Source organism: Spea bombifrons, chromosome 2 (genome assembly GCF_027358695.1).
Source record: "Spea bombifrons isolate aSpeBom1 chromosome 2, aSpeBom1.2.pri, whole genome shotgun sequence".
In the NCBI taxonomy this organism is placed as follows: domain Eukaryota; kingdom Metazoa; phylum Chordata; class Amphibia; order Anura; family Pelobatidae; genus Spea; species Spea bombifrons.
In genome coordinates, this window is record NC_071088.1 from 91,810,828 (window position 1) to 91,828,485 (window position 17,658).

The 17,658-nt window shown below is 44.8% G+C and overlaps 1 protein-coding gene across 1 annotated transcript in view; it reads right to left on the reverse strand.

The window, feature by feature from the left end:
- The window catches only part of GABRB3 (gamma-aminobutyric acid type A receptor subunit beta3), an 86,855-nt gene that overhangs the window by 8,161 nt on the left and 61,036 nt on the right, over nucleotides 1-17,658 (reverse strand). Inside the window, exons 5-6 of the mRNA XM_053455183.1 lie at nucleotides 13,773-13,855; nucleotides 11,382-11,519 (exon numbers count right to left, since the gene is read on the reverse strand). Of these exons, the coding sequence (XP_053311158.1) occupies nucleotides 11,382-11,519; nucleotides 13,773-13,855 (221 nt within the window). The remainder of the gene's footprint in view (nucleotides 1-11,381; nucleotides 11,520-13,772; nucleotides 13,856-17,658) is intronic.

Here is a 17,658-nt window from a genome sequence, read left to right on the forward strand (position 1 = left end):
CTCCACCGCGTAAGCACAAGCGCGGCTATGGAAGAGGGCCCCATGCTAACGCCTTCTAAGGCGAGGAAATCGACAAGGACGGTTAAAAGAAAAGAGAGGGGAGAGAAGAGGTATGTGGAGGAGAGAAGGAAAAAGGGGAAAGACGGAAAGCGGGAAGCAAAGGGAAAGACCGGGAGGAACACAAGACAGTATAGCTGACGAGGACAGGGCGGAGGAAGTGGGAGCACAGGAGAGAAAGGGGGAGGTAAAGTAAAAAAAAAAAAAAAAAAAAAAAAAAAAAAAAAAAAAGGGGGGGGGGGGTTTGAGGTGAATAAGGGAAAGAAAGTACACGCCTTCCAACCTCCCCGACTCTACCTAGGGGAAACGCGTCTCAGGGCGTCTAATCCAGCAGGGGACGAATAGTAGGGCCGGAGACGAACTCCAGCCAGTAAAACCAGGTCTTCTGGTATCGTGCCTCCGCACCTGTGGCGAGTAAACGTAATTCCTCCAAGACCCTCGTTCGCTCAACCCGGAGGACCCACTCCTTGAAGGTAGGCGGAGCAGGGTCACCCCAATGCAATGGGATGAGAGCCTTAGCCGCCGTAAGGAGGTGGCGAGTGATAGACCTGCGGAACCATCGTTCCGAGAAGGAGGTATGAAAAAGGAGGCAGAACTCAGGAGTGAACGGAACCTTGCTGTCTGTGAGGCTTCGCAGCTGAGCGTGTACGGATTTCCAGAATGGGATTATACGAGGGCACTGCCACCATAAGTGCAGGAGAGAGCCCGGGGAGGCATCGCATCTCCAACACCGGTTCGGCACATCAGGGCGATAAAGGGATGTTAATGCCGGGGGTCGGTACCACAAAGCCAGGAGCTTGTAAGACATTTCCCGGTCAGCAGTACTCACGGAACAACAGTGAGTAAGGATGCATATCTTTTCCCATTGCTCCGCCGTAAAAACAACCTGCAGCTCAGATTCCCACCGTCCCATAAACGTAGGAGGTACCGGGTTAGATTCCTCAAGAAGTAGACCATAGAGCCGTGAGATGCCATGGGGCGGAAGCTCATCAGCAACACAGAGGTCCTCGAACACAGTGAGCGCACGTGACAGAGTGTGCCTTCGGGGCAGCGACCGCACAAAGTTGCGGAGTTGGGCATAGCGGAACACGTCCAGAAAAGAAGGGGGTGTATGGCGAGAAAGTTGATCCAGAGGCTTAAGACCAGCCCCAGAGAGGTAAGCGCGGATTTCCGACCTCCCAGACGCAGGCGAGAGGAAGACACCACTCATCCCCGGAGGAAAATCAGGGTTACACCTAACTGGAGTCAGAGGCGAGGGCACAGAGGATAGCCGTGTCCTCCTCAGAACCTGGGACCAGACCGTAAGGGTAGCCCGTATGAAGGGGTGAGGTGAAGCCACACCCCGAGCAGTGGGGGACAGGAGCCATGGTAAAGAGGACACAGGAAGGCCAATCAATGCGGAATCCACGGCCACCCATTGTTTATGAGCAGGGCTATGGGACCATTCCATTACACGGAGCAGATGGCACGCTCTATAATAAGTGCGGGGACAGGGCAACGCCAGGCCGCCTCTAGATTTGGGGAGAATCAGCGTAGCCAGGCGCACCCTAGGGGCCCGAGAGCCCCAGACAAATCGCAGGAAAACTGCACGCAGGGAGGCAAAGAAAGAGGGGGGGATAGCAACTGGGAGGGTCTGGAACAGGTATAGGATACGAGGCATGACGTTCATCTTAAGCACATTGATACGACCCAGCCAGGAGATCGTCAACGACTTCCAGGACAGCAGGTCTGACCGGATAGTGGACAGTAAAGGGGAGAAATTATAGTGGAACAGTTGGGAGAAGTCCGACGTCAACCAAGTCCCCAGGTACTTGAATTTAGAGCTACACCAGGTAAAAGGAAAGGAGGCCCTCAGGGGACAGACCACCTCCCGAGGTAGGTTCACATTCAGGATTTCGGACTTGGAGGCGTTGAGTTTGAAGTTGGTGAGGGCACCGTATGTAGAGAACTCCCGAAGGATGTTCGGGAGAGTGATCTGTGGGCGGGTGACAACAAAGAGGAGGTCGTCTGCATAACCCAAAATTTTATGATCAGTGCCCCCGACCCGCAACCCACAGATGTCAGGGTTCATCCGGACTGCTTGGAGGAAGGGCTCGACAGAGAGCACGAAGAGCAGAGGGGACAGCGGGCAGCCCTGCCGGGTCCCGTTCCGAATAGCGAAGGAATCCGAAAGAGAGCCATTAACCCGGACACGAGCCGAGGGAGTAGAATACAGGGACCGAATCCAGGTCAGCAGACCGGGACCGAAACCCATGCACGTCAGGGTGGATAGCATGAAAGGCCAGTCCACCCTGTCGAAGGCCTTCTCTGCGTCCGTGGAAAGCAACATAGTCGGAGTCGCGGTGTGCTTGGCGTAGTGCATAAGCGTAAGGGCCCTGATAGTACTATCCCTAGCCTCCCGCCCAGGGACGAAGCCAGTTTGATCCGGGTGAACCAGAGAGGGCATAAAGGGCTTAATACGGTTAGCCAGGATCTTGGCCAACAGCTTCAGATCAGCATTCAGGAGCGAGATAGGCCTATAGCTGCTGCATTGCTCTGGGTCTTTACCCTCCTTGGGGATCAGGGTAATCGAGGCCGACAGAGTGTGATCCGGAATACTAGCGCCAGCTAAAATAGAGTTGAAGGCACTCACAAAGTGAGGCCCCAAAATTTCTTTAAATTCCGAGTAATAACGCAGAGGAAGCCCATCAGGGCCGGGGCATTTCCCTGCCGGAGAAGACTTAAGGGCCAATAAAAACTCAGATAGTGTGATCGGGGAGTCTAGCGAGGCTGCGTCGTCTGCCGAGATAGTCCGTTTAATAGTCCTATCTAAATACGACCGAATGTCTGCTGACTGACTGGGAAGGGAGGTGCCCGGAGGAGACGTGCGGAGGTTGTATAGGCCCTCGTAGTAATTCTGAAAGCAACGGGAGATATCGGAGGGGTGCGAGTGAAGGAGACCGCTCGAGGAGCGGATCCTGGGCACATAGGTAGGTTTACGTACAGCCCGCAGAGCCCGAGCCAGGTGTTTACCCGGCTTATTGCCATGCTCGTAGTACAGTGCCCTAGTCTTCAGAAAGGAGTTGTGCAGTCTGCGGTTGAGAATCGAGGCCAGCTCACCCCGAAGAGACAGGAGGAGCTGCAGGTCACCTGCCGACACGGAGGATTTGTGGGCCTGTTCTGCCAAAGCTATGTCAGTATAGAGCTTGTCCATCCTCTCCCGCTCCGCGCGCTTGCGCCTAGAGCACTCCTTGATAAAATGTCCCCTAATCACACATTTGTGCGCCTCCCAGACCATTAATTCAGAGGTACCTTGGAGTAAGTTCTCCCGAAAATAACAGCGGAGGACTTCGAGCGATTCAGAGCGAGCCAACACATCAGATAGAACAGATTCATTGAGGCGCCATGAGCCCCCAGTGGGACGGGGGAGGGGGGAAGCCAGGGAGAGAGATAAAGGAGCATGGTCCGACCAGGTTGCCGACCCAATGGCGGAACGGCGAAGAAGATGGGCAAGGTGGCAGGGAAGAAAGAAAAAGTCAATGCGGGAATACGAGTTATGAGGTGCGGAATAGAAAGTGTAGTCCCGCACGCTGGGATGAAGAGCCCTCCAACAATCGACTAGCCTGTGCGCAGTGAGGAGGGAATGGATCCTGCGGAGGACATGGCGAGGAGTCCGCGTAGTCCCGGAAGAGGTGTCCAAGGCCGGGTATAGCGCCACATTAAAATCCCCCCCTAGGACCAGAATCCCCTCCTGAAAGCCAGTGAGCTTTTGCAGGACAGAACGAAGAGTGATATGCTGACCTCGGTTAGGGAGGTAGACATTCACCAATGTGTACAGTTGATCCGCGATCGTGCCCTTGACCAATAAGAACCTCCCCTCGGGGTCCGCTACAACGTCTAAGGCTTTGAAAGGGACTTGGACAGAAAAAATAATCGCTACTCCTTTAGTTTTCGCCGTCGGGTTATTACTGAAAAAACTGGTGGGGTAAGAGCGGCTGGAGAGCCGAGGAGCACGAAGCCCCAGGAAGTGAGTTTCCTGTATAAAGGCGATGTCTACCCGACCCCTGCGGAGATCTCGGAAGAGGGAGGAGCGCTTCTCAGGGGTATTAAGACCCTTGACATTGAGCGAGAGGAGGTTGAGCCCACGCGTATGGGGAGGCGACATGGGAGAAGTGAGGGAAAGAAGAGGGGGGGAAAAAGAAAGAAAAAAAAAAAAAAAAAAAAAAAAAAAAAGTGGAGGGGAGGGGGGAAAAGAAAGAAAAGAAAGGGAGGGGTAGAATAGAAGCGGGATCGAGGTGGAGAAGATAAGGAAGGAGAAGCGGGGGGGAGGCCCAGAAGGGCAAGGAACAAAAAAGGGGAAAAAACACCAACTACGCCCGACGGGTGCTATTCACCCGACAACAACAGGGCGTCTCTGTGTAGGGGAACAGACGAGACCGCGAGAAAAGGTGGAACCACGAAATTCAAAAAACAGAACAGAAAAGAAACACAAAAGTGAGAGAACAAGATAAAACATTAATAGCGGTATCGACGATCAGAAGACCGCTGTGCGAGTCAGAACCCAACAATAGGAAGGAAACAGAAAGCCTCTAATGGTACCAATGGAGGATAGAGAGGCCGAACGCCGTGTGGAAAAATAAATAGAGGAAAGAGAAAAAGAAAAAAAAAAAAAAAAAAAAAAAGGGGGGGGGGAATATATAGATATATAGTGACAGAGAGAAGTGTGGTGTGGTGCGGTGCGAGCATGGCCTGCAGGAACAGGCGAGGTGCAGAGCCATCCCCTGCTCGGAGGCGCTAGGGATGAGGCAACCAGAACGCACACAGTAGCGCTGAAAGCAGGGTAGCCCCCTGCCATCGCAGCAGATCGAAGAAAGAAAATATAAGAAATAAATAAATAAACAATAAAGAGAAGTGTGTTGTGGCACGGGCGTGGCCCGTAACAACAGGCGAGTCATCACCCGCCCAGAGGCGGTAGGGATGAGGCAACCAGTGCGCACACAGGAGCGCTGAAAGCAAGCAAGGTGCCCCCTAGCCGTCGCGGCAGTGCAAAAAATGAAAATACAGTGAGACATAAGCCATATATATAGTAACACAGACAGATGTGATGTGGTGCGTGTGAGGCCTATATGAAAAGAGGAGCAGGCATGGGGTAGAGGCAGCACCTGCTCCGAGGCGCAAAGGCAAGGCAACCAATGCGCATGTATCAACGCCGGGAGCAAGGCAACCATCGCGCATGCAGCAGCGCCAGGAACAAGGCACCCCCAGCCGCAGTGCACACACAACAAAAACAAAAAACAAAACAAAACAAAACAAAACAAAAAAAAAAAAAAATAAAAAAATAAAAATAAAAATAAATATATATATATATATATATATATATATATATATATATAAAAATAAATAAAATAGATATATTTATATAGATACATAGCGACAGAGAGAAGTGTGGTATGATGTGGTGCGAGCATGGCCTGCAGGAACAGGCGAGGTGCAGAGCCATCCCCCGCTCGGAGGCGTTAGGAATGAGGCAACCAGTGCGCACACAGGAGCGCTGAAAGCAAGGTGCCCCCCAACCGTTGCAGCAGTGCAAAAAAAAAAAAAAAAAAAAAAAAAAAAAAAAAATATTTGAAAATACAGTGAGGCATAAACCATATATACAGTAACATATATATAGACAGATATGGTGCGGCGCGTATGAGGCCCATAGGAGCAGAGGAACAAGCATAGGGTAGAGGCGGCACCTGCTCTGAGGCGCAGGGGCAAGGCTACCATTGCGCATGTAGCAGCGCCAGGAACAGGGCACCCCTCAGCCGCGGTGCACCCAAAAAACATATATATAGATAGATACTTAGTGACAGAGAAAAGTGTGGTGTGGTGTGGTGCGAGCATGACCTGCAGGAACAGGCAAGGTGCAGAGCCGTCCCCCGCTCGGAGGCGTTAGGGATGAGGCAACCAGTGCGCACACGGGAAGGTGCCCCCCAACCGTTGCGGCAGTGCAAAAAATAAAAAAAAAAAAAAAAAAAAAAAAAAAAAAGGGGGGGGGGATATGTGTGATGTGGTGCGCGCAGGGCCCGCAGGTACAGGCGAAGTGCGGAGGCTTCAGGGATGAGACAACCAGTGCGCACATAATAGCACCGAAAGTGAGGGGCCCCCAGTACACAGAATAATAAAAATAGAAGTGGTGCGTGCACATATAAAGACAGATATGAGTATGTGTAAGCGCGTGTGTGTAAGAACGGAATGAAAAATAAATTGCAATAAAAACAACATGGGCAAAGAGTGTACCAGTCCCAGAATAGGGACAGTGTCCTCCCATAGCATTACATTACACCCCGGCGATCAACAGCGAGGCAGTGAAGGTCCCCACGTAGACCATTGCGAGAAAGGACAGTGGAGCCGAGGGGTAATAACAAAACAAAGCAGTAAATAAATAAAAACAAGAAACGGCGTTACCACAACGGCGGAGCAGGCAACGAGCGACGAAAGTCCACTACTCCTCAATGGGGCCCAAACGGCGAGAGGCCAGCATAGCAGGGGAGTGCGCAGAAGGGTCGGGTGGAGAGCTTCGCCTCATGGAGTCAGGGCGCCGGGGTCCACGCGGCCTGGGTAGCGGGTTGAGAGCTCGGCCAGGAAGGGCAGCAACATCCACCCAGTCAGAGATCTGGAGATCTGGCAGGGCCAAGAGGCGTAGCACATCAGGGATGTCGTGGTGGTGCGAAATAGTCAGGGACCTGGTACCATGCCTGATAACCAAGGCAAACGGGAAGCCCCAGCGGTACGGGATGCGGAGCCGCCGTAGCTCTGCTAGTAAGGGACGCAGTGCCCGCCTCGCCTGAAGCGTCAGGTCAGAGAGATCCTGGTAGAAGGAAATTGGGTGTCCTCGGAAGGACCACTCACCGACCTCCCTGGCGCGGGCCATGATGCTTTCTTTCAGGCGGAAGTCTGTTAGGTGACAAATTATGTCCCGAGGAGGGGACCCTGCGTCTCCACGAGGGCGCAAAGCGCGATGAGCCCTGTCCGCGGGCACCGGAGTGTCCAACGGGCGCCCCAGGAGGCCGTTGAAGATCTCCCCCAGGAGACCGATGACATCCTCCGACGCATCCGCCTCAGGGACCCCTCTGATCCGCACATTCTGCCTCCGGCCGCGGTTGTCCAGGTCTTCAACCCGCCGACGCAGCTCCCTGAGGCAATGAGTGTGGCGGTCACCCAGGCGCTGTGCAGCGGCGACAGCGAGCTGATGCTGGGTCTCCGAACCCTCCAAGGCCAGGACCCGGTGCTCCAGGGCCGACAGGTCGGTACGCAGGGCCGACACCTCATCCCGGACCACCTGCTTGAGTTCGGCAATGAGGAGGGTAAAGTCCGCCTTCCACGGAGCCGAGGAGAAGAGCTGCACAACCTCTGGAGGGTGGGAAGGTGGAGGCAGGCGCGAGGTGGAGGCCGATTCCTCAGCCGAGGAAGAGCTGGCGGGAGAAACAGCCACGTGGTCCTCCGAGGCCTGCGACGCCAAGTCTGCCGGGGTCCCGAAATACTCGCGGAGAGAGGCCGAAGTGGACCGGCGGCGATCCCCAGCCGGTGAGGGGTCAGAGACTGTCTTTTTATTTCGTCCCATGCTGGTGTAGCGGTTAGATGTCGAAGGATAGTAGGCGAGCGGCGGCGGAGCAACTAGCTCATGCGGCCATCTCTCTCGGCGGTCAGACACGCCCCCCCCCAGGTAAATATTTAATCACATAGCATTTGTTGGATGATCTACTGCAGTCTATTCTGGCACAAATGCTATGGTTTCCATGTAGTGTCTTCAAGAATCATCTATTATTCAAATTCTCTGGCATGTAGTGGGGGCATTAAACAAAGTTTGTTTGCTTATTTGTTAAGCAAAAATAAATATTTACAACATTCATTGTAATAATTCATAGAAAATGGTCCATGAAAAAAATGTTGTCTCTTTTTTCTCACTCATTTAGTCAAACCCAAACTTAACCTCTAGATTTTTATGCAAGATGAGGGAGAGCAAATGGTGAAATTAAGCAGAAAAACCAGTGTGGATAAATAGAACAGCTGGTATGAGAAACATCCTTTTGTCTCTGAGTGGGCAAATCCTGCTTGTGTGAAATTGTCTAAAGATTTGTGAAAAAGCACTTATCCCTGTAAAAAGTATTGTTAGTTTTTTTTCCAGATTGAAATTGTAAATCAATTTTTACTAGACTTGGGCGCTGGACAACTCTTCATGTTCGTCTTCGTGGGAAAATAAATCTTCGTATTCCACGAATATTCACCTGTTCCTGTGTTTGGTTCAGGTGAATATCCATGTACATTCTTCGTGTTGGTTTTTTTTCTTCGTTTTTAACGGGGTTAATTCGGGTTAACGCGGTACGCACTATGAAGCAGTTTTGGCATCAGGATTTTAAAGATCCAAACGAGCAACTCTATTGGTCGCCGGCAGAGGCCTCCTCTGTACCTGCACTTCATTGGTTTATGGCAGACGAGCCACCTGCTGGTGACCAACAGAGTTGCTCGTACAGACTTTTTCCGCTCCTGTTAACCCCTGCGATGCTGCATAGAGAGGTAAGCTAGATGGGGAAGGGAGCAGGGAGATTAGTAGATTAGCGAAGACGAACACGAAGATTCTTCGTGTTGTGTGTCTTCGTGTATGTTTTGCCATCATCATGTTCCTTTCTTCGGCATTCGCACCCTTCATGTTCGTTTACATGTTCGCCCGAATACGAATGCACAAGTCTTATTTTTACTAGTGTACACCTACGGTCTTGGTGCTTAGCGCAGTTGCCTCTTTTAAAAAGAAAAAATAGTCTTTGCAGGGTATACAAAAAAAGAGCATGAATAAACTTTAATAAACAATACCTTCAAAATACCAGGAGTGACAGACGATTAAGTGTACAGATCACAAATTTTTTAAACTGAATTTGAAAATGGCTCAAACCATTATGTCCTGAAAAGTGCAAGACTGTTCATATTCAGCTGTGTCTATTGCTCCTAATGTTGCTTCATTAAATTATACTTTGCAGTGATTATTTTTCCAGTGTAAAGTATTCCTCACTTAGCAACTCCCGGACTCAAGTCCTCTGCTCTAATTTCTGTTGGATCCTTGTTCAGTAAATTCCCTCGAAGCGCTCAATTCACCCGACTTCTAATTACTTGTTCCATTTCACAATATCAACTACTCTCATTGTCAATGGAGAAATTAAAAAATAGCTGTGGGTCACTTAATTACTTACTGGACTTTGGTGAGTCTAATTGAAGGTTCATTAAGGGATTCCACAAGCTGATCAAGGAATTTGCAGTGTCAGTGTAACTTGGATAAAATTGTACAACAAAAGCAATATTGGCCAGTAGTTCAGATAATAATGTGTTGTGCCAAAATATATTGTAATATGACACACTACATTATCTCTCTACAATCCAGGTGATGTGATTTCTGTGGACAATTTTCCCATTATGCAACGAAATATTCTTGTGTATGCATCTATATGATCTATACCGATCAGCCATAACATTATGATCACTTGCTTAATATTGTGTAGGTCCCCCTTTTGCCATCAAAACAGCCCTGACCTGTTGAGGCATGGACTCCACTAGAGGTCTGAAGGTGAGCTGTGTTATCTGGCACCAAGACGCTAGCAGCAGATCCTTAAAATCCTGTAAATTGCAAGGTGGGGCCTCCATAGACCAGATGCTCGATTGGATTGAGATCTGGGGAATTTGGAGGTCAAGTCAACACCTTGAACTCGTTGTGTTCCTCAAACCATTCCTGAAACATTTTTGCTTTCTGGCAGGGTGCTTTACCTTGATAAAAAAAGGCCAATACCATCAGGAAATACTGTGTCCATGAAAGCATGTACATGATCTGCAACAATGTTTATGTAGGTGGTACACGTCAAAGTAAGATCCACATGAATGGTAGGACCCAAAGTTTCCTAGGAGAAATTGCTCAAAGCATCAAACTGCCTTCACCGACTTGCGTTCTTCCCATAGTGCATCCTGGTGCCATATGTTCTCAAGGTAAGTGACGCACATGCACCTGGCTCTCCATGTGATATAAAGGAAAATGTGATTCATCAGACCAGGCCACTTTCTTCCATTGCTCCGTGGTCCAGTTCTTATGCTCACGTGCCCATTGTAGGCACTTTTGGCAGTACACAGAGGTCAGAGGGCGAACCCTGACTGATCATTACTTTTTCAACAATGTGAGCTACAGTAGCTCGTCTGTTGGACTTGACACCATGGGCCAGCCTTTGCCCATCATGTGAGTCAATAACAAGGGCCAAATTGTGATTGCTAGAAGACTGCAGCTCTTTTTGGTTGTTTCCCGGTCTGCAGTCGTCAGTACCTATCAAAAGTGGTCCAAGGAAGCAAAAATTTGGAACCGGCCCCTGTGACCCTGACACCGGCTCACCATTTTTTCTTTTTTCCACTTTTGAAACAACCCAAAAGAGCTGCAGTCATCTAGCAATCACAATTTGGCCCTTGTCAAGGTCGCTCAAATTCTTACTCTTGCCCATTTTTCCTGCTTCTAACACATCAACTTTGGGGACAAAATGTTCACTTGCTGCCTAATATATCCCACCCACTGAAGGGTGCCATAATACTCAATGTTACTTACTTCACCTGTCAGTAGTCATAACGTTATGGTTGATTAGTGTATATATACGTGTGTTCATGTATAATTTGTGTTTATATCACACACCCACTTGTTAGTGAAATTTTACAAAAGGGTGTGTGTATGTGTTAGTATGTATTTTATGTTGTTTTTAGTTTGATGCAGAAATATTTGCTGGCCCGTGATTGGAGAGGCAATATAACGTATTTAGCTACTCCATGTTCTATTTCTTGTCTTGCTTTATTGTGGTTTGGTACCTATAAAGCCATTATTTTTTGCCCCACATGCCTCAATTGCTAAGTTACATCTAGGAGAAGCTGCAGACCCGGAGCTGCAGCACAACACTCCATCAGTGGTCACATTTTTGCTTTATTGTTTTTAATTTATTGCAGTCTATAAATACCATGAAAGCTCTCACATTGAAATCAATGAAAGCTTTCTTTGCATTTGCACAGGGAATCTTGTTAAATATCTCCCAGGACTCTTGCATAGCCAATGCTACACCTGGCATTTGCGCAGGCAGCAGGAGATATGTTCAGCTGGGGGGCACGGAAAGAGGCAAATGCATGAAGAGCAAATCTCTCCTTGCATTTGCAAGGGTGAGGGGGGCAAAAGAAAATCGGACACACGGCTATCTTATACATTAAAGTGCATGAGATGGCTGGAGTGTCCCTTTAAGTTATTAATACAGAAGTTAATATACACATAACTTAATATTAAATAAGCAGTTTACCTGTGGCAAAGTCAACATTTTTTGACACCAGTCTATGATCCATTATGGAAAACTGTGGAAGTTCAATCCTCTCAACACCAGTGACAGCATTATCACCTCCTCTCCAGTAAAACTGAATGTCATCTGTTGTGTATCCATCTGCAAAGGAAGAGAAGTAAATTGTAATGTCGCTTCACATATATATGTTTTCAGTTCATACAGTTCATACATATGTTTCTGTATGTTTTTGACAAAACATTTGAGAAAAAAATATTTCCAATGAGGAATAAATCTTTTTAATTGTATTATACACTTCCATGCTAAATGGCTTTGTCGTGGCGTTTAAAGGCCTGAGGTTAATCGTTTCTATGGTAGCCACAGAACTGGTGAAGGGCAGGGAGTTCTTTATCCAATTACAAAATTGCAAAATTCCTCGAGTGACCATTTTGGAATCTGTAAGTAGATTGCCGACTATACACTATATATATAGATATATATATATATATATATATATATATATATATATATCTATATATATATATTTAGATATACATGCATTTTTCACTACATAATATGTACTTATCTCTTTGAAGTAAAGACCATGATTGAAATATGATTATGTGAAATATGCCAATATACATATAAATATTAGACCATGATGCCAATATATATAAATATTAGACCCTGCTGCCAATATATAATTAATATTACCCCCTGCTGACAATATATATATATATATATATATATATATATATATATTAGCCCCTGCTGCCAATATATATTAGCCCCTCCTGCCGATATATTTAAATATTAGACCCTGCTGCCAATATATATAAATATTAGACCCTGCTGCCGATATATATTACTATTAGCCCCTGCTGACAATATATATATATATATATTAATATTACCCCCTGCTGACAATATATATAAATATCAGCCCCTGCTGCCGATATATATAAATATTAGACCCTGTTGCCAATAAACTTTATATTGAAAAATATTGGACCCAGGAAAGCATTTCCTTGGGCCCCGCTCCACAATCCCTAGCATGCAATCACTCCCTCCGCTACCACACAAAAAAAAATATTTGCCACACTGACCGTAGATTAGAAAGGGGCTCATCCCCAGAGCCCCTATGTCCCCTCATTCACTAAACCACACGTCTCTTTTACTTACTCCCTGTAGTTCAGGTATAGATCAAATAAACAACACATGTAAACAGCACTTGCATGTATAGATCAACTGAATAAGACATTAAAAACTCTGTATTTGCAGGTATACATAAATAATGTATGGAAACATAGCTTTGCAGGTATAGATGAACAGAACAAACAAACCCAGCATTGTAGGTATAGATGAACTGGAAATCACATGTAAACTCAGCACTAAGGATATAGATAAAATAAACAACACACAGAAACAGCACTGCAGGTATTGATCAACTGAATAAGACATACAAACCCTATATTTGCAGGTATACATAAATAATGTATGGAGACATAGCATAACAGATATGGACCAACAGAATAACACAACACCCAGCTTTGCAGGTATAGATCAACTGGAATTCACACAAAAACTCAGCATTAAAGGTATAGATAAAAGCCCCTCAATTACCAGATCACAGGTTGCACACCCCAAAGGCCAGCCCTGGCATCCACATTGCCAGCATAGATCCACATGACCAGCACCCAAATTACACACATAGGACTTGCCATCTTTGTCCCAACAGCCTAGCATGAGTCAACTTTGTCACCAGACAGCCTGCCCTGTGCCATCTTGGTCCCATAAACACGCTACCTGTGCCATCTTTGTCCTATATGTTGCCCAACTGTAAAGACATGAGTGATGGATGTGGGGAACCTTGATACATCATACGATAATATTTGTTACTATGTCACAATTCACCTTCTTGGCCTTGTCCTATGTCCACAGTCTCACAATATTATTCCATACATGCTTAAACTCCCACACTGCAGTATTCTCTACAGGATCTACTGAAAGGCGGTTCCACTTCACACCAGTTCCCAGTGAAGAAAAACTTTATAAAATTACATGTTGCCAGCCTCTGAACATTTAGGAATTTAACAATTTCTCCATCTTTGAAATATTCTTCCAAACTCTACTCTATAAGGTATTTAAATGGCTCTTTTTTCTCCAACTTATACATGTTGAGGAAATAGTCTTTCCTGATCATATGATCATTAAACCCAGGACGGCAGTGGCGGATGCTCCTGCCAGATCTGGGTAATAATAAGTTAATAGGTACAGTAGAATTTAAAGTGGATATTTTAATGAATTAATATGTTTTTTCTGATTATCAGTATTCATGGCCATCTTTTTTTTAAATTAAAAATTTTTAAATCAATAGATATTTTCCAGATGCTGAATGCATTAGATTATACTTACAGCTTTCTATTTCAAGAGTACAATTCTGCTCATCTAAAGGGTATCTTCTTAAATCCATCATGCAGGCAGCTGTTGTAGTGATCCTACAGAAAATTAAAAAAAAGGTTGACAATCTGATGCATTTGTATATATTAAAGTAAACCAGCACCCATCAAAAATCTGTGTCTCCTCTATAAATATAAATGTTCCAACCCTCTAACAACTTTAGGATTGAAAGGGGGGTGGGCACTACAACTTTTTATAACGCATGTGCAGTGTGCACAAGTTGTAACATTGATGTTAACAGTGTTAACGAGCCCCTTTTGAAGAAACCAATAAACAGTAATTTAGGGACTTCTAAATCTTTGCTTTGGATCCCATTGACGTTTGCTTCCCTGACCAAACCGACTGTAATTAAGGGACGTTGGGGTTTTATTTTCTCTTTTGATTCACAGCTAGGGACTTATTTAATAAAATAGGGTTATTGAGATATACATTTCCTAGTCTGTGTTTTCAAAGGGCAGGCTTACTTATTTAGGGAGAGAGCATAATGGATAGCAATACTGAAGACACTAGTAGAGTATTGGAGTATTATACAACACTTAACTCCCATTACTGATAGATAGACTACTCTGTCCAGAGGACCTGACATTCCTCCATAATTTCAGTTTTTTTATCTATTACTGATAAAGGTCAGGTTTTAGAATAACCTCTTTAATTTTTGTTTTCTCATGGGTTATAAGGAAGTCAGACTGCCTGAGGTGGATATTGTTCAAATAATGCCTTGAAGCCCCAGTTAATATGTGTTCATGTACATATCAGCCAGAATTGGAACATGGGCAAATAAGCAAGCGCATTATTATAACAGGATAAAAGCCACCTTAAAAGCACAATCTCCTAAACCCAACATACATTACTGTTGAATGAACTGTATTCATAGAATAAGAATAAATGCATTGAACTGCATTGATCTATAGAATTTTACAGTAGTTTGGGGTATAAAAAAGGTATTACAAGATTCTGCAACATTCTGTTTTTTTGCATTCTTATAGAATTTTACAAACATGCATACGTGGGTGAATCAAATATATCCTGCATTGGCTCTAATTGATCTAAGCAGTCCAAAAAGAGGATGAAAAAACAGTATATTTAATCAACTCAACATATTATCACTGAGTAATTAGTTTGTGAAAATGATTATACATGTAAGATTGCACAATATACTATACTTTGTGCACCAAAATTTGTATAAACATGGATCTCTTTCATAACATGAGGTGAGTCCATTTACAGTGCCTTGCAAAAGTATTCACCCCCCTTGGCATTTTTCCTATTTTGTTGCATTACAACCTGGAATTAAAATGGATTTGTATTTGGATTTCATATAATGGACATACACAAAATAGTCCAAATTGTTAAAGTGAAATGATGATCTGTCACATGATCTCAGTGTATATTCACCTGTTCTGAAAGGGGCACCACCAAGCAAGTGGCACCATGAAGACAGGCCAGGGACAAAGTTGTGGAGAAGTACAGATCAGGGATGGGTTATAAAAATCTGAAACTTTAAACATTCCATGGAGCACCATTAAATCCATTATTAAGAAATGGAAAGAATATGGCACCAAACCTGCCAAGAGATGGCCGCCCACCAAAACCCACAGACCAGGCAAGGTGGGCATTAATCAGAGAGGCAACAAAGAGACCAAAGATAACTCTGAAGGAGCTACAAAACTTCCACAGCTGAGATAGGACCACTTTAAGCCATACATTCCACAGAGCTGGGCTTTATATTAGAGTGGCCAGAAAAACATTGCTTAAAAAGAAAAAAAAGAAAACCCGTTTGCTGTTCGCCAAAAGGCATGTGGGAAACTTCCCCAATATGTGGAAGAATGTACTGGTCAGATGAGACTAAAATTGAGCTATTTGGCCATCAAGAAAAATGCTAGGTCTGGCAAAACACAACATCTCTCACCCCCCTGACTAGGGACTGGGAAACTGGTCAGGATTGAAGGAATGATGGATAGCACTAAATGTGGGGAAATTCTTGAAGGAAACCTGTGTCAGTCTTCCAGAGATTTGAGACTATGACATTTTACCTTCCAGCAGGGCAATAAAGCTAAAGCAATACTCGAGTGGTTTAAGGGGAAATATTTAAATGTCTGAGAATGCACTAGTCAAAGCCCAGACCTCAATCCAATTAAGAATGACCTAAAGATTGCTGGACACCAACGGAACCCATAAAACTTTAAGGAGCTAGAGCAGTTTTGCCTTGAAGAATGGGCAAAAATCCCAGTGGCTAGATGTGCCAAGCTTACAGAGACGCACCCAAGAGACCTGCAGCTGGAATTCCTGCAAAAGGTGGCTCAACAAAAGTATTGACTTTAGGAGGTGAATATTTATGCTCTTTGTTTCACAATAAAAAATATGTTGCAAGTGGTAGGCATGTTGTGTAGTTCAAATGACACAACCCCCAACAAATACTTTTAAAATCCAGGTTGTAATGCAGCAAGGCCAAGGTGGGTGAGTACTTTTGCAAGGCACTGTATATACTCCCCCAAGTGGTTAGAGGCTCCATCAATCCTCCATTGGCTATAGTGGAACAAATTGACTTGCATGACCAGTTTTCTTTTTTGTGACTAGAATCGAATGTAAAAACAGGTCATCTGTTTTAGATATTTGATGTCAATTAGCAGTGGAATAGTACACATTTGCACAATGTAATCTGCTGCACTGACTTGAGTAAATGCCACCAATAATACACAATTTGCATTTACACCTCTTTCTGTTTTTTAAATCTGATACCGAGTCTTTCATTTGGTTAATACGCTATTTATAGTGAAGAGAAAAAAGTGTCGACAACATGATTCATTGATTTATTTTTGACAGAAAAATGTAGAATAGCTGCTGGAGGTAAGTTCAATTACCTTTTACCACAGAACCCACAGAGAAGCTAAATAAGGCCTATTTTTAAACAACAATTCCAAAGCATTCAAATCCATAGGTTTGTTTTATAAGGACAGTAAAGTTCACAAGGAAAGAACAGGGGCTTTTTTTGTAGTTATGTTCTGCATCTGTAAATAGAATGTTAATAAATGAATGGCATTATCTGACCCTTGATGTTTCAAACACATTTTACGGAAAGAAACAAAAATATTTTAACTACAAATGATAGGTAGATATTTATAGTGATGTATGTAGATATTTCAGTTTAATGCAGTTTAAAAAGCAAAAGGGAAAAGGAGAATGTGGTAGGCTTTGCACTGCATCTTAACCATTCTGTGAATGGTCAATTAAACTGGTTTTGGAGCGAAAAGGTTGGGCTTTACATAGAAAAATAATGTACTGGAATAAGGGTATACAAACAAAAACATATCTGAATGTGTATACCTTTTATCCATTTTAGGTTGCGCACGTTCCTCTTTCTGTATATATTGTTTTGCTGTGCATATTTGCACATCTATTTAGCCTTTTCTAAACATGTTAATTGTAAAGTATCCTAATACTTTTAGGAAAATAAAGAAAGGAAACTAAATTGAGTCCATCACTAAAGAAGGACTTTGCTTTTAGTTAAAAGTTTCAGCTCCCTGATTTCACCATATGTTAGTTTCTTGCAAGAAAGTGTGAGCTGACCCTGCAAAATATACACTCACTGGCCACTTTATTAGGTACACCTTGCTAGTACCCCTTTTGCCTTCAGAACTGCCTTCATTCTTTGTGGCATACTTTCTACACGGTGCTGGAAACATTCCTCAGAGATTTTGGTCCTTATGGACATGATGCACATCCATAATGTGAATTTCCCGTTCTACCACATCCCAAAGGTGCTCTATTGGATTGAGATCTGGTGACTGTGGAGGCCATTGGAGTACAGTGAACTCATTGCCATGTTCAAGAAACCAGTTTG